The sequence below is a fragment of the Pseudomyrmex gracilis genome, unplaced genomic scaffold (assembly GCF_002006095.1).
Source record: "Pseudomyrmex gracilis isolate BER0280 unplaced genomic scaffold, ASM200609v1 scaffold_570, whole genome shotgun sequence".
NCBI classification, from domain to species: domain Eukaryota; kingdom Metazoa; phylum Arthropoda; class Insecta; order Hymenoptera; family Formicidae; genus Pseudomyrmex; species Pseudomyrmex gracilis.
The window spans coordinates 1-26,037 of NW_018021154.1; the positions used below are offsets into that span (position 1 = coordinate 1).

Sequence of the window (26,037 nt, forward strand, 5' to 3'; positions counted from 1 at the left end):
AGAAAAAAGACAAGAGAATATTGAAAAGTAAGATTCCCTAATTTATAGAAAAAAGACAAGAGAATATTGAAAAGTAAGATTCCCTAATTTATTCTTCTTTCCTTTTTATTTACTCTCCTTCACCCTTTCTACACATTCTTTAATATTTAATATTCTTTAATATTTAAACATAAAGTATACAGAGTCGTGAATATAATTCTATTATTTTTTAACTTTTTACTTCATTTTTATTATGTTTATATTCTATCTTTTAAAATAACGTTATTTTCCGCTTTCTTTCGAGATTTTGTTTTAATTTTTATCTATCAACTTTTTTAAAAGTAAAATTAGAGTCATTCGCGTTTTCGCGGTTTTCGCGTAACATTACAGCAACGGGGCCACCGGTAAGGTTAAACGTGGTCTCGCGTCGTGGGACTACGGTCATCTCGTCGTGGGCGCGCATCCTTCGCATCGTGGGACAGTAAAGGTAGGTTCCTGATTGCTACGTGGGACTGGAGTAGAAGATACATCGATGGACGGCGAGGGACTACGCGCAACGGTACGTTATTATAAATAATTTATTCTTCTCACAAAAAAAGCACCTCACTGTTAGAAAGGTTGCTCTTTTTTATATATATTATCTTTAAATTTGTAGTATAATGTACACACAAGCATATTGCAGTTTTTAGAGTTATATATGCCTAATAAATTTTAAATATAGTAAGTTAATTAAATTATTCTGAAACGGTTTCTTTTATAATAGTCTGGAAAAAAATCCTTCATATATGGACATATTCTATATCTGTGATGATGTTTAATTAAATACAATCATATATGAGATCTTCTCAATCTCATGCAAAATTAGTATGCCTAGATATAGAATTTGAGCATACATGAAGAATTGTTTCCCAGAAAAATAATGATTTAGAATTAAACTATTTATTATCTTCTATATCTCTACAATACAAAAATTTGTGAGAAGAATAAATTATTCTGCATGAGTAGTAATCGCACTGATTTTTCACTATATCGTCACTCTCTACGTATAATCTTGTAACTCCGAAACGCAAATTTTAGAGAAGAGCAGTTTAAAAGTTTAAAGGTTCATATAGTTTCCCTAGTTAAGGGATCTTTTGGTTTTAAATTTTTACCTTATGAATATTTTTTTAAATATTTGGTGACCATAAAGAACATGACTTTTTAAGCGTTATCATGCAATAAACTGAAAATCCGGTATGTGACACTTATGTAATTATACGTAGGGAGTGACGATTCTTTTTTGATGAAATTTCCATTTATTTGTATATTGTGTGATTTAAAACAATACTGTAATATTTCTTTTATATATATGTGCTTTTTTTATTTTTTTTTATATATTTTTTATATATTTTTTTTAATATATATTTTTATCTGTATTGTCTACATTTACTTTCATATTTCTATATCAATTTCTCTTAAAGAACCGATATAGAATTTTTTTTTAGAGACTTATGTTCTTTTATACTTCTATATCAATTTCTCTTAAAGTACTGATATAGAATCTTTTTTTAAAGACTTATATTCTTTATATCTTTTTTCTACATCCACTTTTATATTTCTATATCAATTTCTCTTAAAGAACCGATATAGAATCTTTTGTCGGAGACTCATGTTCTTTATATCTATTCTCTTGTTTATACTTATTTTTTTCTATTTTATCTTTGCAAAAATATATAATTAAATATATATTTGAAATATATATATATATGTATATTTAAATATATATTTTTACTTTTTTCATATTTTATCTCATCTATAAATACATGGTAGGCTTTATCGGATGAGTACATACTTTCTTTAAATCAAATAAAATATAAAAACTCGGTCGCGAAAGTAAAATAAATTTAAAATAATACTTTTTAATTTTAAAACAATTGCCCCTCGCGTAAAATATTTGATAGGTTTTAAAACTTTTCAAAGTAAATAGGTAGGTAGGTAGTTATCTGTGTAGGTAGGAGATGCGCATCTACAAGCGTTTGTAGAAAATAAATTAGGCCGGATAGATAAGAAATATGTTAGATCGGAGGTAGGTAGGTAGAAGAAATAAAAATGTACAATTAGGATCAAGGCTGTTATGCAGCCTTAATCCTAATTAATGAGGCTAGTAACGTTTAAGATATGTCAGATGTTTAAGATAGGTAGGTAGGATTATATATACTATGTATATATATTGTATAATATTGTATTATTTTGTATTATATTGTATGTTATATGTAATATATGTAAACTATTGTATTCTATTATAATGTATAAAAAATTGTAAAATGAAACTTGAAAATTGAAAACACACTGATAAAGAAGTGTAATAAAGCAGAGTAATAGATATCCTTTTTGGAATTGCAACTTTTCAAACGTATATATTTGTGTACCGGCAAAAACCCTTTGTGTAATATACATGTCTTTTTGTGTAATTTGTATTTAAACGTATATATATGTAGTTTTTGAGAAAATAAAATAAAATTTATAAAGCAAAAAGCAGCAAATGATGATGTAAAAGGAGATGATACACTCCACGAATTCTGATGCTGCTCGCTAAAATAATATTATTTTCTTGACTATCACATCTTTTCTGATATATCACATTTATGTTGTACGAAAAGTTGCAATAGTTTTTCTTATCCTTTTCTGTTTTCCTTTCTCATCTTCTCATCACGAGATCGGTCATTTTAAATTTCAAAAAAAATCAAATTCACGCTCTCGAATATACTCGCACACTTAAAGAAATTGACCATTTAAACTCGTGCACATAGCACAGAATAGAACCGCACGCTGTGAACATAGCGCACCGACATGTCGTTTGTGGCTGTGTAGTTCCAATGGCTTAGTTTACATCGTCAAAACTTGATACGCGTATTAAGTTTGGTGCGTACCAAAGCCTTTAGTACGGGTGCGTTTACATCAAACGTACTAAAAAACAAAAAAAAATAATACGAATATAATTTATGTCGATTGCTTCCTAGCAGTGATAGTTGGAATTAATGTGCTTGAGTTTTTTGTTGCAGATTATGTATAATTTGTTTCAATAAAAAACGTGTATAATGTAGAGTGTATAATTTATTTGAAAAAGAATGAATAATAACAGTGTACAAAAATATATAGCTTGAGCCGTTTTAAAAAAACCTCTTTTTTCCATATCTTCAACTAATAAATTAAAAATATTTATATGTTTGTGTTTTTTTTTTCGTCTAGTTAAACAACAATTAGCTTTTCGAGGCATAATTCCAAAAATGTTTTTGTTTCATCTTCTTCTCAATTCATATCTTTTCTGCAAGACATTTTGATTAGAGAGACTGAAAGATTATAAGTTTATAGTCTTTTAACCTATATCTTTTAATCAAAAAACAATATTAATAATATAACAAAGTCAAAATTAATAAAAACGCAGCTCGTAATATCTAAATAAATATGTCACAATATTAAAATCAATATACAACAGGCCAAATTTACGAGCAAAATCTGAAGATGTTCTTTATTAATCAAGCTTAACACCATTATTTATTTTTTTGTGATACAACACTTATTTCACAACATTTATTTATAATAATTTTTATGGTCTGTTGCACAGGTTGCACACAGGACACGTCAATGCGTAAGCTCGAGCATTTTCTCGATTCCCTCTTTCTTTCAAAAAGTGGTCACTCAATACGATCGCCATGACGTACAGTAGGGAGCAACATATCGAGCGGCTCTAGGGGAAGTATTTCTCGGAAATTTCTTCTTTAGCTGCTCCTATTACTGCGCGCTCTTTTCCTTCGATCTCGGACCGTTGGCGGAAACCGAAGAAGAACGGCGCGCGATAATATAGAGCATCTAAAGGAAAAATTCCCGAAAAATATTTCCCTTGGAGCCTCACGATATGTTGCTCCCTACTGTACATTCGTCCCCGGATTTGCCTATCCCCACTACCAATACGTTCCTTCTTGTTTCTTTTCACTCAATGGACTTGTGCACATAGCACAGAATAGAACCATGTCCACGTTTGAACGTAACGTACCGACAAGTCGTTCGTGGACATGACTACTGTTAGTTGTCAATGTGCACCACTTATGGATATTGCGCTGGCTTACAGAGCGGAAAAGCGATTATTCATACTTTTACGAGCCTGGCCGCTCTCAGGTCCGAATTTATTAGTCGTTTTGAATTTGGTTTTTTGAGTTATATGCATGGTGTAAAAGGAAAGGTGTCCCGTTTCGACGGATGCGCAGTATTTCATGTTTATATCGCGCGGTGCAAATGAGCTCAATTTCTGATTGGTTGAGATTATAACCCACCGCCACATTATGCGCAATGGGACACCTTTCTTTAGCTGCGTTCCGTTTCACGCATGTGCGCGAATTTGTCTATACTATACGTGACGTGTACTATAGATAAATGCGCGCATATGCGTGAAACGGAACGCACACTTTGTATACCATGGCCATATGTGCATCAAACCAAACTATTGGTTTGTCAATCGCATATCTCAAAAGTTAATATTGTTTGTATTAATTGCTGTGAATTTGTGAATATTTTAGTATTATTTAGTGCAACAACGTTGTGAAACTTGTCGGTGAGTAAAATATTGATATAAATGCAACACGTTAAAGATGCGAGTTTTTTTGCCTCGCATCTTTAATCTCATTTTACATATTCCAAATTGTATTTTATTTTTACGAACTTTACATGATATATTAATAATTAATTTGACGAATATGAGAGCAATTAAACACTAGTAAATTATTTCAAAATGTGAGCAGAAATAGAAAATGTCATGTTATTTACGTGCGTCGCAAAAGCGTTCACATAACCTATGTAGTTTTTTATTTTGTAACATTTATTATAAACAAATATATCAGTAATTAAAAAGTTATTATTTTATAAGTAATCTCTATTTTATAATCTCTATTTATAAGTAATATCTCTATTTTATAAGTAATCTTTATTTATCACTAATATTATTATTTTATATTGCAGCTGTATAATAGAACTAGTTTAATCACTGAAAATGGCCGATGCACAATCAATCGCAGAACATAAGGAAGAATCAGATAAACAAGACGATTCTGTGAAGAACTATGAATTTGACGGACAAACTTACATTTATACCGATAAAGCAACAAACGTCACGTACAAATTCGATCAAGAGAACAATAAATGGATAGTGAAAGATGAGAAAGATAACAAAGAAAGTTCTGAGAAAACTGAAAAAAAGGGAAATCCTGATTTCAGTGCAGCTGGTGTTTTTGGTTTTGAAAACGATACACACACTTATACCGATCCAAACGATGGCAGTATGTACTTTTGGGATAAAGAGAAAAGTGCTTGGTTTCCAAAAGTCGACGAAGACTTTATGGCACGATACCAGATGAATTATGGTTTTACCGACACCAGTGTATCACAGCCGAAATCAACAGAATTAAAACTTAATCATCCTTTTCCACAAAAAAACACCAAAGAAGAAAAAGAGCAGAAGAGAATAGAAGCAAAACGGAAAGCTCAGGAACCACCAACCTGGTTCGAAGTTGATGAGGCACATAATACAGCTATTTATGTCTCTGGTCTACCTCTGGATATTACTATAGACGAGCTTACTCAGCTCTTTACTAAATGCGGCCTTATAGCAAGAGATGAGAAGGGCAAGGATAAGATCAAATTATACAAAGACAGCAACGGTGAACCAAAAGGGGATGCTCTTTGCACCTATATCAAGGTAATATAATATGAAGTTTACTCTTTTTTTTTTCTTTATACGTACGTAAAAAATACATGTACACTTACAAACGTAGCAATGAAACAAAAACAGATACTAAATTAAAATGAGAGTTTTGTATTGTCTCTCTTTTTTACTTTTCTATCTAATTCTATAATTACATTCCTGATAGGAAACCATTTAGAAAATTATGTGACGAAATCTTGCACTAAAATTGTAATTTGCAATTATACAGACATATTTTAGGAAATAGATGTAAAAACATTGATCTTTTCTGAAATATTTGTAGTTGTTGTTTGCAAAATTACTTTCCAAATACTATTTCGGCAAAAGAATAACGATATGGCGAGTCATCTTAGCAGTATATTTGCAAACTTAATTTCACAAAGAAATTGTTTAATAATTGGAGGAAAAAATTTCAGCTATGCGATGTTTAAAATATATAGAAATATAATTGCATATGAAGAAATCAACTTAATTCATGTACCCTGATAGGAAAACATTTACAAAATTATGCGACGAAATCTTGCACTGAAATTGTAATTTGCAATTATACAGAAATGTTTTAGGAAATAGATGTAAAAACATTGATCTTTTATAAAATATTTGTAGTTGTTTGCAAAATTATTTTCCAAGTACTATTTCGGCAAAAGAATAACGATATGGCGAATCATCTTAGCAGTATATTTGCAAAATTAATTTCAAAAAGAAATTGTCCAATAATTGGAGGAAAAAATTTCAGCTATGCGATGTTTAAAATATGTAGAAATATAATTGCATACGAAGAAATCAACTTAATTCATGTATATATATATATATATATATTATAGAAATGCATAACGACTTTTTCGCAATTTTTGACAAATATCATTTACAAATTTTTATTTCGACAAAACTGTTGCGTTATGGCGAATCATTTTAGTGCAATTATTGCACAAATGTGCCTATTAGAGATACTTTTATAAAATCCATATATTTGTGATTATAGCAAAAACAAAAATCTATTATTAATATTACACTTATATTTAAATATTATTATTATCATTATACATACATTAGTGAGCTGCACTGATGATAAAACAAAATTATAACATGTCAAGAATTTAAAAAATATTTAATAACAAAAAGAGATTAAAAAAAAGATTTAGATATAATAAAAGACGTGATAAGCAGCAAAAAGTAATAAAATATTATAAGTATAAAATGTGTATATATATATATGTATATACAGGAATATATTATTAAAAACTATTATATTAACTGTTAAATTATTAAAGTTTATAAAAATTTATAAAAGTTTTATTAAGGTTTACTAAAGTTTACAAGTTTACAAAAAAGTTTTATTTTCTTTTATATTATTTTTTATATATACATATGTGTGTATGTGTAGTGTGCATGTGTACATTAATATAAAATATTAATATATAATACATAATGTTTCGATTTTTTGTGTATCAATTATATTGATAGTTAAAGATAAAAAAAACTACAAAGTAGGATAACTTTTTTTCTTCAGTTGTGTTCCAATCTATCATTTTCATTTTAAAAACTGGCAACCTTGCTAGTTACGCTTAATTGACGCTTAAGTGACGCTTAATTGATACAATGCAAATTTGTCACGCCATACGATGACAAAACAAACATGTAAATAGAGCTTGAGATGTGTTTAATGAATATAATATGAATTATCTACTTAACTCGCATAAAACATTACGATACACAACTTAGCAATACACTCGCTATAAACAAATTTATAGAGAGACATAATGTAATGAATAATTTAGTGAAAAATGATATTACGACTGAAAGAATAAGAGAAAAAAAAGCTATTGAGACAAGCGTTAGTTAATATACATCGATGTATATTACCTATGTGTTGCACCACACAATTCTTCTATTTATTATGTCTCAAATCTTTGCGCGCGCGCAATGTCAGGCAATACCGAACGAGGTCTATTACATAAGATCCGATTGATTTTATCATGTTTCGTCGAATCTCATTTAGATCGATCACATAGCAAAGAGTTTTTTGCAACAGAAATAATACTTTTGACATTTTCTGTTATTGTAAAAGTTTGTTATAACAATATAATATTTTGCAAAGTGTTTTTCTTGGAAGAAAAGAGAATACAAGATCACAGAACGATTAGAGAAAGGGAAAAAACTTTTTTATGTTGTAATAATACATTTATAATAAAAATACGATCATATAAAATATATTCATCGATTTTTTTAAACGATGTTTTTCAATTAAACCAAAGTGAATGGCTGCTTGTGCCGCACAATATAAATGTCGCAAAAATATAAATTTCCAACTCGTTGGTCGGGACGAAGAGAGATACATATGTATTCCACGCACGGCGTCGTCGATCGCAAGGTGTGTTATACAAAATTTGTTAATATAATAGCAAACCGTAATTATAATATGTATGTTACAGTGTAAAATGGCATTAATAGTTTTTCTTTGAAAGTTTCGTGATAACGAAACTTTTTTACGTTTTAATACTTGTTTTTAGCGGCGTGTGTCATGTCAGAGCAGCTTTGTGGCCGCAGCCGTAACTAATTGTTTGATGAAACCTAAATTCTTCTCTTAGCTTAGACGTAACTTTTCTCTCAAGGCTTGAGTAAAACTTCCTCTTGTGCTAAATCATTTATTTTACTGTGGAACTGCGATAGAACATTCATATCCGCCAAATTCTGAGGTTGATGGTTGTTAGATCCGCCGTCCGGAAAAACGTCGTATTTTCGTCTTTGGGGTAACACTTGAGCAACCCTGACCACAGGAGGTTGTTGCAAGCGGGTTCTGTTTGAACGTAAGGTCTGATGTCGCGCACGTTCTCTGGGCTCCGTGACTTTGATGCTGTCAACAAATGAAAAATTTATTAATATATCGCAAAAGTTAGAGGTTTTTTTTTAATAATTAAATATTTCTAAGGTTTAAACGTTATATAAATGTTTTTTTTTTTTTTTTTTTGACGAGTGAACACATACGCACGCGCACATGCATAATGTATACTAAACAAATGTAGCGTGACAAAATTAGTACTTAGAAGGCGGTCGTGACCCCAATTTGACACCGTGAGCCCACTGCTGGTTCGCTCTTTGGTCCGTCCAATTTCTTCTCCAAGTTTGGCTTTTTTTTCTTCCGTCTAATTTTTTCTGATCATCCGAAAATTTCTTGCCCTTCTTTCTGGGCTTTAATCTTTGGTTTTGCGGTGCAGAAATGTCAGATTTCTTGCGTCTCCTGACTGCGTGAGATACGAACAATAAATTCATAAAGTGAATTCAGTTATCGATCATATTGTAGGAAAATTTTATTTTTTTTTTTTACTGAAAGTGTTACACAGCGTATCTCTCTCTCTCTCACCTATACGGCCAGCTGGTACTTCGCATATGTAATACTTCCGTTCGACACAACTTCTCGCACTCCACTTGTATTTGAATGCGGGATCCATTATGACACAATGCCAGGCGTACTTCTCCGATTTCTCGGTCTCGGCTTTGCCGAAACTCTGAAAGACCATTTTCTCACCTGTCACACCCCATTCCCAGGCCATTTGTTGCCAGTTAAAAATTCCACCGATCCATCGCTCCAGTTTTGCTATCGGATATTTCATTGATTGTTAGATTGACGGATTGACATTATACGACATAATACGACGTTCAAAAATCAGAAACGAAAACAATTTGACAGCAGCTCGTACTCACTGAATTGTTCTCCCATCAAATACTTTCTCAGTATCTTGTCCTTTCCATTTCTGTCTAATATAGCCAGAGTTGCGTTTCTGTCTTTGCAATGGAAGTACGCTTCTCTCCAAGGTGCGGTGCCCGCGCTCAAGTAGTAGCAAAATCGTTTCAGTCGAAAGAATCCTACCGGACATGCAAATCGTCTCACAGGTTCGTGCTGACGCACTGCCGTAGATTGATTCCTCGCTCGGGAGTTAGCTCCGAAATTTTGCGAGTCCCAAACAGCTGTGGATAAACCTAAAAAAAAAATCAACAAACAGATCCGTCACATACGCGTATTCTTAATAAATTGCAACAAACTCTAAATCTTGGATTTTCTTAGGTTTCAAGATTTATGCAAATCTCGACTTTATATACCAAAGAGTAATTTTTCAATCAATTGTGTTTTGTGTATTGTATTATTTGTAGTGATAATATATTTTTATTCGCGGCTGCATAAAAACTTACAGCTATTTAAATATTTTGACTCAGACTTGATTGTGCAGTCGTTTGTGGTGAAAAATTTCATCTTGCAAATGTGATTCAATTATTAATGATTCAATTATTTTTTGTAGAATACAAAAAGTAAGGTGCTAAATTGTAACTTTTTTTTGTCAATATTTCCGTTATAAAACCCATTGTTTGTATAATACTTAATTTTTTCTGTTTTACTTGTCATAATTTATGTGCATACCTTATGATGTTTCGTTTCGGATGAATACATTTTTGTTCCGTGGCCTTCGAATTTATGCATTATATTATATAAGTGTCGTCTTTCGATTCACGCGTGATTAAGCAGACACATACTTATCATTATTAACATAAATTATTAAATATTATCTCACATAATAGATTATTACTTTCTATGTTTATCTATGATAACAGTTTCCCATCGTTAAGGTTTGAGCGCAATAGAAAAAATATTAGGAATAAGAATTAGAAATGAAAGTTAAATGTGCTATACACTAAAAAAAAACTAAAATATAACGTATAAATACAGGAGGTATGTCATGGCTGCATGATATACAGCCTATATTTATATACATTTATGTTATATTTTATAATGTAATGCGTGATGTTTGGCTTCGAATATTTTTTAAACAAAAAAGTCTATAGCTTCAGCCAATTATCCATATTACTTGTTATATTTTATGTTTTCGCATTGTGCATTACATTTAACACCTCTGTTTTTAATTCCTATTCCTAATATTTTTTCTATTGCACTCAAGCCCTTATTCTCATAGACGTAATATTCAAGTGTAAAAGAACGATTTGTTTTGTGACAGAAAGCCCGCGATAGAATTCATCATATTTCTGTAATTAGTGATGAACTGTAAATCTTAATTTTTATCTTTGTACTCATGTATAACACACACACACACACACACACACACACACACACACACACACACACACACACACACACACTTATGTATAAAATGTTTTTTCATAATAAATTTTTATAAACAGGTACTTAAGTTTTTTATTGTACTTTACAAGCTATATTTTATCTAACGCAAAATAATATTAGTTTTATCATTGAAGAGAAAAAAGAATATATATGTGTTCATTATAATGTTGCACAATTTCCCTACAGAGGATTAGATAACTTGATTGATTGAAACTTTTAGGGCGTGACGAGAATCTTTTGAGAACGAAATAGATTAGTATAAATAGCACTTCTGTTTATGATAATATTGACGGATGATTACGCAATAGCTATTCTTATTTGTAATCGAATTCTGTCAGAGGTGGAGACATCTTAAAATGTAGCATCTCTCAAGCGCGCGTAATAGTTTAAAAAATTGTGATTCTAAAAAACGATTTTTTTTTTTACACTTTCGAGACAAAATTAATTTAAATTAATTTAGTTCATTATGAAGGCGCACACGACACATTAGCAGTAATTGTCCGATATACGTATTCGATTAAGTATTCACGAATTCAAGTCCGTGAGTCATCGTTGCATAAATCGATCCCGCAGCATGCACGTCTCTCACTAGAAATTTCATCTATAATAGTCACCCAGTATCATGTGACTATTAATAAATACCAGTGAGTCTTAATAAATACCAGAGACTCTTGAATCTCTTTCTCACCACAATCTTTCAGCATGGAATATTCTTCTTCGCACGACAATTACGCGCGTGGGGACCAGCAAACATTTTTATTGCGCACAGTTCGTATCAATTTTACGAGGATTTTACAGAACACGCAAACTTAAGATAAAGACTAGAAAAACCAACGCGTGTTAGGCCTTTCCAACTTTACTTAAAAATCAGGATAATGTATAACCGGTTTGATTTATATATATATATATATATATCAGTTTTAGTCTGAATAATAAATGACCCGAAGTGAATTAATTAGAAATTTGCATAGCTTTAGCTGTTTTACTGTTAAATTATTATATTTATAAAGAGTTCCTGAAAAGAAACACTTGTATATTACAAAATATTGAATTAGAAACAACAGTCTAAAGGTCTTCTACAGTCATAACTAAAATTCATTATTATTATTATTTTATTATTATTTTTTTTTTTTTATTGTTATTATAGTATTTTTATTATTATTTTTTATAGATTTTGATAGAATCTTTACCTACGTAGCTGAGTGAGAAGTGCAATTTTTATTATTATAGTATTTTTTATTATTATAGTATTTTTATTATTATTTTTTATAGATTTTGATAGAATCTTTACCTACGTAGCTGAGTGAGAAGTGCAAATAAGATGCTTAACGCTGCATATAGAATACACAGTTTAGATTTTTTCATTTTATGCATATTAAAAAGTTAATCGCACGCAATTAATTTACGAAACACGTATTAAAACAACGTGTGATTTATGTAAATTCATGTTTCACTTACGTTGTTTTTATGTTTGCACATATATGTAAGTGACGCCTTAATCAGAATCACATAGTAGTAATTCTACGTTTTCACGTACAATAAAAACTTTCAATTGCTCGCAATCTATATTTTTATTAATTATACCACGCAGTCGATTTCAGATTTAACTGCAATAGATGAAAGTAACATACTACACACACACACACACATTTGTCAGTTGGAAAAAAAAATTATAATTTATAATTAGCGCAGGGAGTGTGCGATATTTAATCGTACGTATAATTAATAAACCGTTAACAAAAATTATTCCGCGTTTAAAACGCTTTTAACGAAGCTGTTAGAAAATCCATTACGATAAACACGTTTCTTGTCGGAGATCTTCATCGCGCTACCGCATCCAGCTACACGCGAACCTCGCCAAAGATGGATACCGCTTTGGGCCGTTGCAAATATGCAACTTGAAATGCGAAACTAACAAGCGAGATAGCTACTGTATATTTTATTCCGTGAGGAAGATCGAGTTTCAGTTGAAAACTTTTTAAGTCTGACGTCGTGACGCCCTTTCAACTTTCTTCTTTCGAAATGTCTGCAGATTTTCTGATCTGTGCCATACATGCCGCATATAATACGCGAGTATATTTATGACGAAATTTAATATCCTACGATATCGCACATTTATATTGAGATAAAAAACTAGACTTGCGATATTAAAGAGAACTTAAATGTGAGTCACGAAACTTGTTTCCCTGGCAAATATCATGTTCTCTTTAGCGTAAACAAAGACCAATAAATTTTCTTCTTCTTGGCAGACTCGCGTGTATGTATCATCCTTGCGTAATCGTATGCGTCTTCTTATCACAGGTGCGCAAACCGTGTTGTTGACTGATACAGAAATAACGTCTAAGCTAACAATGAGATATACCGCGTGAAAAAAAAATAACGACGGGTTATTTGCGTAAATGTTCAATAAGCGGGAGAAATCGTGTGTAAAATTATTTTTTTTTCCTGTTTATAAAAAAAAAGTATAAAATTATAGATAATTATATAAGTAAATAAACTCTCGAGAGCGCGTTTATAATATTTTTCCATTCGGAACGAATGTAAAAAAAAAATAGGAAGATATGTGTGTACACAGTAGCAACATTTTTTGTATGAGTTTGCAAATATATAGTCGTACATTTGTCGGAAGTGCCATGAAATTGCAAATAGCGCAAAACGATAATCGATGAATTTGCGTAACCGTCTAGCGGAGCATTTTTTTTCAGCAGAGTTAACCATAGTGTTCGTTGGAATAGAAATGTAATTGCACACACAAAATGTGTATACTTATTATTTCCGTTCTCTCTGCTTATTATCAGTAACTTTTATTTGGTATTACGCTGTAACCAATAAACCTCCGAGAAGAAGAGGTCTCGCGCAAATCATTCTGTTATCGATAGTCGCGACTTATATAGAGTGTGTATCTCTCTCTAGCTATCTATAACTTACACACTTTCATTCATACAGCGCTTATAGCACAAGGTTAACGTCGACACTGCTTGGGTGGACGTTCTTCTCATATTTCCAGAATTTATCGCGAAAGACTAATATTGTCAATAATTATGTGGTTAACCTTTGGCTTTTATTTAGCGGGGGGAAAAAAAATTGATTAGTTCCCGCTAATTAGAGTATTTTTGCTCGGCATAATTTGTAACCGTATAATTAGCAGTCGATCGCAAAAATATCAAGTGATATATACACTCACACTTGAGTTGCTTCCAATAAAATTATAAATTATACTCTATTGTGCTCTACTTTATATATCGTCATTACGTAATTTCTAATTGCGAGTTTTTTTTTATTTCGTGTTGTTATAATCGTAATCTTGCGATTGTTTCGTCACGACCTAGTTTGTTTTTTTTTCTGACGCGGATTTAACTTGACGTGATTGTTAGTATTCTGTCTCTTTTAGATCTCCGATCGTGAAAATATATAGACGATCGTCTCTGTTCCGAAACTGTCTGTCTGTCTGGATGAAGGCGCACGTGCGCCTCAATAGTTAATTTACATTTTGTCGTTACCTTCGACGGAAAATACACGGTAAAACGCGAATAAAATGTACGCGCGTTCCGTACGAAACCGTCTGCGCAACATATTCGTTTCACCAGCAGGCTGGTTAATCTCACATGCAGAAATGTCATATAACCGATATAAAGTATGCACCTTGCAACATGCATTCCGCTTATAAAAGTCTGTCTGAGAATTTTATTAAATTTTATTATAGGATGTTTTTTTTTTTTTTTTGGTTCTTTCCTGGTAAACACACAAAATTTTAATTGAAACATGTGTACATATATATATATGTGCGTATATATATATGTGTGTGCATGAGTGAATGAATGTATGAGTGTATGAGAAAGAAGGTCAAAACAAATGTAATTAACACAACTTAAACGCGTCTTTAAAAACCGTTGCGGTACAGTAATCTACTTTCTTTTCTCAATTACTTATATAATAACAATGTCGAGAAGAATTCCGTAAGATTTTGACGATCGGCACCTTTGATATTTTTATACATCATTTTTATATATAATTGATTTTTTTATGTATAATTTATAAGAAAAGAAAGATTTCTTTTTATAAAGCGTGACACGTCAGATTGTGACGCTGATTGTTAACAACACAATCATACATGATCTCACAATCTTCATACAGATAATTTGCATGTTGCGCCTTGGAGCTTCCTGTTCTATCTGTTATTATATTTACTGTCGATTAACGAAGTATATTTAATCAAGTTATGGTTGTACAAACAACCATCTTAACCGTGTCTCACAATCAATATCAAAACAAAGTTCTCTTCACAGAAGAGATAGCGATAATCTTGTGTATATCAGCAAAATTTTAACAATATTTAATATTTTTTAAAAATAATCCGATTTCTTGTCAATTTACAAAAATTGAAGTTTGTTAAAGAAAATTTATAATTTAGACACTTTTAATACGACATTTTTGTATTGATAAATTTTATAATTTTGACAGCCATTTGGCAGAAGGAAATTTACATTGTGGACATTAATATGTACACAATTGTTTATTTCTACGTTTTATTTCAATATCATTGAATGCAATTGTTTTTTTATGAATCCAAAACTTGTATAACATGTTCGAAGTATTTTCACACACACACACACATCTAATTGCCGGTATATGGTTTTATGCAATACAAAAATATTTGTAACAATTTTTCGCAAATTGTTATAAATATTCACAGTGCACAGAAAGAGAAATAGTTATTATTTTTCTATTTGTTTTTTTTTTAACTTACTATTATTCTTCCCGTATTTTTACCACCGCTCTCTGTAACACATTTCGCGTCACATTAATCTCGAATCTTCCCGCTCATTAAAATTTCGCTCTCGCCCGCCAATTTGCTTAATCCACTTTGCACGGAAAGGATAAATTACCTGCGAAGCATAGAAACAGGATCCAACACTTCCACATGATTACCCGACACGTCGTATTTATTCCCCGAAGTATTTGATACAGTGACTGCGATGCACGTGCAAGATCGTCCTCATTCTCGTTCCTTGAACCTCACGTCTCTTCCGATTTTGCACATCGGTTCGTAAGAATCATTACGCGAAGTCCGCGTATATAGACCGCAAGACGAAAAGAAAATTCAGCGCCAATTAAAGTTTTTTTTTTTTCTTTTCTCTTTTCTTTTTCTATGAAAATCTCAAATCTTATCGATCAATATAGAAGATATCCGGACTAAGTCGATCCAGACACGAAGATCGTTCTACGGCGAAGGTTCGCGGCTGACTGAAGCCGCCGCTTCCATTCCGCTCGGCGCGTACCTTCGCGCGCTCCGAGCTTACGAGCGGAATTCTCTCGCGCCTCCCCTGTGTCGTCACATGCCACCGCCATCATTTCTTTTTTTTGACTGAAAAATCAACAGATTTGTCATAAAAAAAAAAAAAAAAAAAAAAACGTAATTTATGCATCATGGTTTTTTTTTCGAATGCGCTTTGCGCGCGGTTACTTGTCGAGATAACTGATGGCATGTTTTTGCCTATTTAATGTTTGGTTTTGCATTTTCTGCTTATTTTTTATTTTCACAGTTCGGATAATGTATCTGCGAGAAAAATTTTGATGCGTGTGAAACAGTGGTTCGCGTATACAACGGAGTTAATTGTTTGACTAATGTGGGCGCGATATGCGATGTCAAACTTGTGTGCTTTACATTTTCTTGAAAAATGACGCAATTGCAGAAGTTTTAAACGAAAAGTTTTATTTGCTAAAACCGAATGTTTTTATACTTCTCTTCTTGATGGTTTATACTTCGATTTCTAATTGCGAGAACAAACATTGGAATTTATTGTTGATTGCATACAAACGCGTAAAAGGTAATTTACAAAGCTACGCGTTCTGCATAATATCATTGTTACTTGCTTAGGATATAGATATAGACTCAAGGATATAGATACACAAAATTAAAAAGCGCAGAGCGTGCGGTAATTACGTTGCCAACGGATATAGAAATTGTTGAACAAACTCTCACAAAACGCAGCTGTGCGTTGTAACCGCGAAACGTTTAAGAAATTGCACGTCAACGAGCTTAAAGTGTTCACATTGTGTGCTCGATATTAGTATCATAAAGTAGAGTTAAAAGCGAAGAAATGAGGGAAATAAAATCTATTGTAAATTATTGTTACATTTTTTATAATAAACGAAGTTTTGAAGAGATTTATAGAAAAAACGCGCAATAGGAATTGTGTAAATATCGTGTAAAACTCACAAGTTATTGGTTTCTTGTGTGTTTGGTGTGTTGTTGCAACACAAAGTTGCTAAATAAAATAAAAAATGATATAAGGAAAAAAATGTTTGTTGTATGTTTACGATTATCGTTTGAAATTAGAAGCGTGTGAATAATTATGGATCTTATATATAACAACTATACCATCAGTTGTTAATATTGCTTGATAGATATAATTAATAATTTATTAAAAATTGTAACTATCAAAGGAATTGTAAACATACGAGCTTCGTGATCAATAAAAAATACTGTCAATATCAATAAATATAATTTATTGATAGTGACAACACATTATTGACAGTATTATCACCGTGTATAAAGTTGATATAAATGATTTTGTTGTTGACACAAAATTACACTTCCTGTATACATTGGGAAAAATTATGTAAAAGTAGTTATGAAAGCATGAGACGATTGTGCGAATCGAGCGTGTGTGTAAAGTATACTGCTAGAATATCATATGAGCTGGCCAGACGATACAATTTTTGTTTAATGGCAAGCTGCCAATTGGGTGCATTAATGCCTATCTGCCCGATAATATCTTTCGAGACGTTAATGTCCGAACGAGGTGATTAAAATATGATAGCAAAAAGTAAGCAGAAATTTAAACAGATGCTTTTAAAGCGAAAAGACGATTCTTTTTTATCGAGTTAAATTTTGCTAGTCTTAACAGATTTTTTTACATCGCACTCTTTTGCAAAAAACCAGATAAAGCGAAAAGAGCGAAGTCCTCAACGAGTCAAATATGTAGATTATATATATATATATATATATAAATGTGTAGATTATATATATATATATATATATACATATAAAATAATATAATTTATATATATATAAATATATTTATATATAAAGTTTTTGCATAAGAAATGTGTTGTTTTTATTTTTGACCGAGACAAGGTCGAGTTTAAAAATTTGAAAAATTGATAACATTTAAAACATTCTGACATACGGTCAAATGACTATAATAATTTTGTTTTTTATATCGTCTCAAATATATATACGATATATATCAAATAAATCAAATGTCAAAACTCGATAATAATTACTGCACACAAACAAGGAACGTAAAATATTCGATATATTTAATAAAGCAATTTGAAATCATACAAAGCGTAGTAGAAAATAATAGTTTTAACTCTTTGATGAAATGTACTCATTTGTTTTACGAAAATGTTGGCAGTCACGTATTTTACACACATTTGACATTAAAGTACGAAATTTTTATTTTTTACTTTTTATTTAGATAGACTACATGTTTCGAGAGTAACGATAGGGATGAGGCCCACGTTCGGGCAATACTATGACGGCGATTCATTTGTGCATTCCTGATGCTTTGAAAGATACAACGGGAATGCTGCAATTCGCGGAATTGCAATTTGGGGTGGGCTGACGACTGCGTGCCTGAAATCACAACAGAGTGATTGACAGATTCAAGTAATTCTAGATATTGCGCGTCACAGGCATTATGGTGATGATGCCAGTGATTCAGTTTATAGCTCAGGATATCTATATCTTCACATGATTATATCAGCATACTAATACGTCAAAGCAGCTATATGTAAAAGTGTTACGTCATTGATTTTTATGCTTCTTCCTCATCTTGAACAATTTAATATATAAATAAAAACTATCTCTCTTTCTCTCAAACTTAATTTCAATAAGAATACACCGAAAAAATTATATTCTTGTAAGTAGAAGATTTTATACTTAAAAAATCTTGTTAAAGATTTTATAGATGACATTCTTCTGAAATTAAAAATATATTCTTTATTTAAGAATATATTCTTAATTTAAGAATATAGTCTTTTTCGATAGTGAGATATATATGTTTTTCTATAGAGGCTTTTTATATTCTAATCAGTATATATTCTTATCAATATTACTATTTAGAGGATTTTCCTCTTAAAATAAGAAACTCTTCTTGGCGTCTATTTTAGTATAAAATATACTTAAAGTAAGTGGGATATCCTCAAAACAAGAATACAATTTTTTCGGTGTAGGATTTTCAGAAGGAACAACAATACTTGTGTGTTTTGCAGATAATTCCAATCGTAATTTTTTAATTCCAAGAAACCCATCCGATTTATTATTAGAAGTAGTATTTGTTTCTTTACAAGATATCTGTTAAAAAAAAACGCAAAATTAAACTTAAGTATCTAATTATATCATAAAAATACTACATTATTATATGCTACATAAAAATTACTTTCCATTAATTCAAAATACTTATCGCAGGGGGGGTTATTATTAAATACTTGTTAAATTAAATTTTATACATCTCTCTATCTTTCTCTCTCGTGGTTAGTATAAGTTTAATATTTATAGTTTTATTTTCACGCACAGAGAGATTTGACACTTTGACGGTCAAATTGTTTCAAATTAAACATTTGCAATCGAATGAAATCATAACCACGAATCAGCAGCAATCGTATTGTATTTCAGACACGGTGTTTTCCAAAGCGGATAAGATGATATAACAAGGTGTTTTTTCGAAGAACGGAAGAAAATGTCCGCGCGGAAAGCAAAAATTCTGCAAATTTAGTGATACAAAGGGTTTTGAGAGTGCTTTCAAAAAAAAGTAACTTCAACAAAAACCTAGTACTTGTACGTAAAGTATTGATATTTATTTTTTTATTGCTGCAATTAAAACGCGCGATCGAGAATTCGCTGGAGATCTTTGATCTCCGCGGTAGACTGAATCCCGACTAGAATCTGCGAACAACAAGTGCGTTCTTCTTCTTACGTACATTTGCCGCGAAAGGGAACGATCACAGTGCTTTCGAAAGAACAGGAAGGTCAGGTGCGCGCCTTATGGTATGGAACTTACATTCTTAAGAACGTGTAGATGGAACATTTGATATGCCGATTTGTAAAACCTACTTGTAATGAAATAATGACTTTTATTTCTCCTGAAGGAGAGTTTAAAAGAGAGAGGAGAGAGAGTAACATTTTGTTCTTGGTCGTATGACGTCGCGCTGTGTTACGTACGTAGTCGCTGAAAGACCAACTAAAAGGCACCGTGCGGCACGAATTATATCCCCCCGTTGACGTTCGTATTCATTCATATCATTGGTTTTTATTAGGCGGAAACTTCGGCCGACGCGAATCTGCAATTTGCGTAGTCATAACTTTCGCGACGTCTGTCGTTAAAGTTGAATTCCGAAGCGCGTTAACAGTTCCTAATTGCGCCGCCGGGATTCAGGAAGAAGAGGAGGAAGGTTTCGTTCTCGCCGACAAAAAAAACAACGAAAAGCAAGATGGCAATTTTTTTTACGAGCGCTCCCGTGCGCGCTCGTGCGCAGACCTTGTGGAATCCCGGAAACCGGTTTTGCAAAATGTGCCGCGCGCGCGCGCGCGCGCACGCACGCACATGCGTTCGCAATGCGCGACGTCGTAGAGAAAAGGAGAGAGAGCCCCGCGCCAAATATAGGGAAGTTCTGCCAATCTTCCAATTGGAGACGGAAAATAGCGATGTTTCGCGCGATTGTTCGTTTTAAAAACAAAATTAAAAAAAAAATAAATTGATCGTCGATAATCGGATAAACTTAAAGATCTTGTTTGTGATATTTCAATGATGATGTAAAAATTCGAGTCGATTATTGCGCTCGTCGTCGATGAATAAAAATAATATATACTTTTTGACGAGATTCGACATCCTCCGCGGCTTTTCTCGTTTAACCGTTTATCCGCAAAGCAAATGTATCCCGAAATACACATACGCTTCTTGAGAGAAACTGGTACCCGCGGCTGGTACCACTCGAGATATATCGCGCTCTAAGAAAAGACAGATGTGGATTTATTATCTAAGCGGAGGGATGTGTAAAGACAGAGAGAGATCACTTTCTTGATGAATATTGGTGTCTTCGAAATGAGAAAGGCGCTTTTATCTTATCGATCTCTGCATTTGCATTTAAATTATATTTTGCTTTTTTTAAATTGGTTTTTTTAAATAAGCTATTGAATATTACATAATAGTAATTGGTTTTTTTTTTTAAATAAATTTCTAGATCTCGTGATTTTGTAGGGCAAAAAATTAGGTGATAAAATTTTAGCGCGTGTTTTTTTCACGATAACACGCGATCCGATGAGATCGTAACGTCACATCGTATAAATCGGGTATCACAATATTAAATGAAACTTATATATCGCGCGCGATTATCGAGCAGCGCAATTGGCTGACTCATCTCTGGAATTTCGCGCGATGCAAATTAGTGGGACAAGCGCATTATCTTAAATGTCAATAGTGCGTGGGCGTAGCGCCAACCGCAATCATTCTAATGATAATTCAGTCTGACCCTGTGTCTGAGAAGCGTGCAGTGCACGTATCGTTCTCGTTTCGCTCTTACAATATCTTTTAAATCGCCTCAACGTTGACGCACCATGGTGTGCTGTAATACACCGAAAAAATTGTATTCTTGTTTTGAGGATATCTCACTTACTTTAAGTATATTTTATACTAAAATAGGCGCCAAGAAGAGTTTCTTATTTTAAGAGGAAAATTCTCTAAATAGTAATATTGATAAGAATATATACCGATTAGAAATTAAAAAGCCTCTATAGAAAAACATATATATCTCACTATCGAAAAAGACTATATTCTTAAATTAAGAATATTTTCTTAAATAAAGAATATATTCTTAATTTCAGAAGAATATCATCTAAAATCTTTAAGAAGATTTTTTAAGTATCAAATCTTCTACTTACGAGAATGTAATTTTTTCGGTGTACGTTTATTATTTTACTCTTGTGTTCAGAAATTTAAAACAATTTAAAAAAAGAAACGAAGGAGATGAGATAAAGTGCTGTAATATCGCGCTTGAGAAATTTTCTCATTAGATAACGGAACTTGTAAATTGTCGCCAATGGAAATTTTCATCCGACAGCTTCTCTCTCTCGGAAAGAGGATCTCTCGAACCTTCTTCAAATTCCCTTAGCTTTGCACTTCAGCTTGTCTCTTCATAGTCGCGGAAACTTTCAGTGCGACCGGAATGCGAAATATTCTAAAAACAAAATTACTTTGCGATGCTGCAAAGGCCAAGTGGTGGAAAAAAAAAAAGAGAAAGAGAAGTAACTGTAATTTTCTCGTTTGAAAAGCGTCTTTTTTTTTGTTTTGTTTCATTCTTGCAATTGATTAAATAAATTTAATAAATAATCTCTTATTTAATTTGATTTTAAAAAGAGTTTCGGTGAATATTTGTGTCGCGTGCGCGGGCCACGCGGTATTCGATGCATCTCGGTAAGAAATTTGGCTTCGGGCCAGTACGACAATGATAATAGACGTCGGCTAACTATAGTTGCCTAGAGAGAGGGAACGTCAGTATTTATTTCGTAGCTTGTTGGGAGCAGAGAGAAAGAGAGATCTCGTAATAATGATGATATATAGCGCTTCAAAATCTTGTCATCTGTCATTAATCAAACGTTACACCCAGATAAACGAGAGCTTCCAAGATTTATATATATATATGTGTACACACACATATATATCGAACGTTTTACGTTCATTCATCATTTGACGAGTACAACAACGTGATATTTTAAATTATCTCATCAAATGTGAACCGACGCATGTACACAATTGCGTCATAAAAAAAAAAAGAAATTGCGCCACAACCCTTACGAAAAAGAACTACTGCCGATTACATATAAATAAAGTCAGTAATATAAATATTACTGACAATCACATAAGAATATTATTAGATATTACAGGAATCACTTGAGAATATTACTGGCAATTACACAAAATGCCAGTAATTTTTTCGTACCACTGCCGCAATATATTACTGCCAGTAGTTCTTTTTCGTAAGGGAACACCGAAAAAATTATATTCTTATAAGTAGAAGATTTTATACCTAAAAAATCTTCTTAAAGATTTTAGATGATATTCTTCTGAAATTAAAAATATATTCTTTATTTAAGAATATATTCTTAATTTAAGAATATAGTCTTTTTCGCGCGCGATAGTGAGATATATATGGTTTTCTATAGAGGCTTTTTATATTCTAATCAGTATATATTCTTATCAATATTACTATTTAGAGGATTTTCCTCTTAAAATAAGAAACTCTTCTTGGCGCCTATTTTAGTATAAAATATACTTAAAGTAAGTGGGATATCCTCACAAAACAAGAATACAATTTTTTCGGTGAACGCATTCTATTTTCTAAAGAAAGTTTCGGTCTTCGGATCAGATATTTTTGCAAGCGGAATGTTCGCGCAAATGTTCAATTTACGTATTCTTAGTTACGTATTCTGAGTAACTGAGTAACCGCGTGAGTAAAACGAGAGTGCCACTTACCAATCAGCGTCAAGTTGGTAGACGGAGAGGCGATCGTATAAAATTCTTTAACAAATGCGGCTGCTTTTACCGTGGCAATTTATATGTAAACATATATATATATATATAACACGTATATATAAGCACGTGTCGTTTATCGTGTCGTTGTGAAAGAAACTCAATATAATCTGAAAGCTGTCGGACGGGATGTTATTTCTCGTTGTGACTGTACGCCCGTATTGATGATGATGGTAACGTGTTACGTTCGTGTACATTCGACCGAAGAAACATGTGTAATTTTAACGTGAACTGAACGCAAGGGTATACCCGTAATTGCAGTGATCTAACACACAGGCTGCGAGAGATGACCGCGCGAGAGCCAATCCGTCTCTGGGTGGTCGAAGAGTTTATGACGAATAAGTCGAGTTTCCGATTGGCCGTTTTTATATCCGCGACCGTCACTCGAAAAAGAATCGTATAAAAGCGAGTAATGTGATCGCCGTTGTGTGTCAACTAGGTAGATTGCTACTTTACGCGTTATCTGTTCAGCATCCACGATTAGCTGCTTTGAATTTTCTTCGTTTTACGCCTCGCACAGGAGGACGGGGTAAGATCATACGTTGATTTGGAGAATCAACTTACGTAAATTCTCGGAAGCTAATAATAGAGAATAAGAAATAGAGATAAGAAAGACGAAAAAACTCATAAAAATTGTATGATTGTGGTAACTAATTTTTTTTTTGACACATGCTTAACGACTTATTTATCCAAATCTGTACCTTTAGACTCTAACCCAAGGAGAATAACAATCGCAATGAGGACATAAGCTTCTGTTTTTAGCGAGAAAGACAAAGTGTTCGCTTATTGTATTGTTGGCGCAACAAAAAATCGAGACGGAAAATCTCCCGTTTTTAACCGCTTCCCGAATTTCTCGGACGTCATCATATAATGATGACGTGTCATTCTTCGTCTGCATCCTAGCCAGGGTGCAGGGCCGAACGCGTGCAGAGACACGTTGAAAGAAAAAAAGATTGAAACCTTGAAACCTGTCTGGCCGCGTGGGTGTTGTGTAGAGTGACGCATCAAAGGAACGGCCGAGGCCCTTTATGTCCGCAGATTCTTAAGGTGTGTTACACGAGAGAGAGAGATTTCTTATTCCTCGCACATTGGGAGTATGTATCCTTGAGGTTTGAAATTCTGACGTGGCCAGAAACATGGGAGTGCTGCAATTGCGAAATCAAAAAAAATCTCGCGTTCTTTAAAGTGAACTATTAATAACACCGGTAATAACAAACGACTCTTATATATTAAAACCGCGATTGTGTTGCGAGTATTTGCGGATCGTACACACAAACTCTCAATTTTAACCGTTCGATCGAACGGTGGAGAAGCGAAGAAGCGACGAATCACTCTAGAATCTAGGAATTTTGCTTAAAAGTAGGTCGGCAGTAAATTATCGCGAGTCTCCGAACCGAATGCTTCCTGGAATAAATATACCACTTGGTTTCTCGATCTTCTTCGAGATATCGAGAGCAAAGCGGGAAATCTAAGTTTATTTTTTTTTTTCAGGGTTCACAGTTACAAGAGAGGGACTTGTCTCATATCGTTACATCATCCGTCGTCGGCATCATTTTCTGTACACACATTTAAACACTCGACATTCCGGTCACGTGTAGCTTCCTCGTGTATTATTACACCGCGATACGCGCATGTGGAACGAAAGGAACCACAGCTGTGCTACATCATATATATATATAAAATATTCGGAGAAATTTACATTTAATTGCGGAATTTCTTCGAGCACCTCTTCTCAGAACTTTGCGATCGCGTCGTAAAAATGTTTTTTATTTTTTTTTTTTTTTGTAAACGATGACGTTGTTCGCGTGTCTATTAGTGTACAATTTTCGTGGTTTTCGGTGAGAATTTTGATGAGTTTAAACATTTGTTTCTCACCTGTTTGGATTTTTTTCGTATTTTTTTATTGTGTTGTGTTTGAATAGAGTTCTTTTTCGCAACGATTTTTTTAGAAAAAAAAAAAAATAGTCCAAAAATAGTCTCGTAAATATTCAAATACGGTAATTGTTTGTCAATACCGTATTTAATGTTTGCGCTATCTTTTCTATGTCTGACTGGAGAATGTGTTGAACACTTACGTGCGTCGCACGTAGAGAAGGAAGTTTCGCGCTCGCCCACTCGAAACCATTGTCACATCCGAGTGTACTCATGGACGCCCAAAAATACACGAGTAGACATATAGTATATATACACATATACACGTACGCGGGATTACGTACACTTAGAAAAGTTCAGTCGCGCTCTAAACTCTTACACTTTCAAAATATTTCTTTTTCGTAACAGCGACACACTTACGAATCCACATCTTAGTGCAATCTAGCAATTATTGGCGAATATATATAATCACAAACGGTTGTGTTATTTAATATTTTTATTTTCTATATGCACGCGCGAGAATATTTTCAATATTTTTACGAACATGAAGATGGCGTGAAATAATACACCGAAAAAATTGTATTCTTGTTTTGAGGATGTCCCACTTACTTTAAGTATATTTTATACTAAAATAGGCGCCAAGAAGAGTTTCTTATTTTAAGAGGAAAATCCTCTAAATAGTAATATTGATAAGAATATGTACTGATTAGAATATAAAAAGCCTC

The 26,037-nt window shown here is 32.7% G+C and overlaps 2 protein-coding genes across 2 annotated transcripts in view; one reads left to right on the top strand and one right to left on the bottom strand.

Annotated features, from left to right (window-relative positions):
* The first annotated feature begins 4,413 nt into the window (after positions 1-4,413).
* Positions 4,414-26,037, top strand: part of LOC109861097 (HIV Tat-specific factor 1 homolog) — a 28,546-nt gene continuing 6,922 nt past the window's right edge. Inside the window, exons 1-2 of the mRNA XM_020440613.1 lie at positions 4,414-4,567; positions 4,972-5,707. Of these exons, the coding sequence (XP_020296202.1) occupies positions 5,003-5,707 (705 nt within the window). The 5' untranslated portion in view covers positions 4,414-4,567; positions 4,972-5,002. The remainder of the gene's footprint in view (positions 4,568-4,971; positions 5,708-26,037) is intronic.
* LOC109861098 lies at positions 7,098-16,077 on the bottom strand. Its single transcript, XM_020440614.1, has 5 exons — positions 15,731-16,077; positions 9,416-9,691; positions 9,075-9,308; positions 8,754-8,955; positions 7,098-8,567 (listed from the first exon to the last, which is right to left on the bottom strand). Exons 1-5 carry the CDS (start codon positions 15,765-15,767, stop codon positions 8,321-8,323), a joined length of 996 nt encoding a protein of 331 aa, XP_020296203.1. The 5' UTR covers positions 15,768-16,077; the 3' UTR covers positions 7,098-8,320.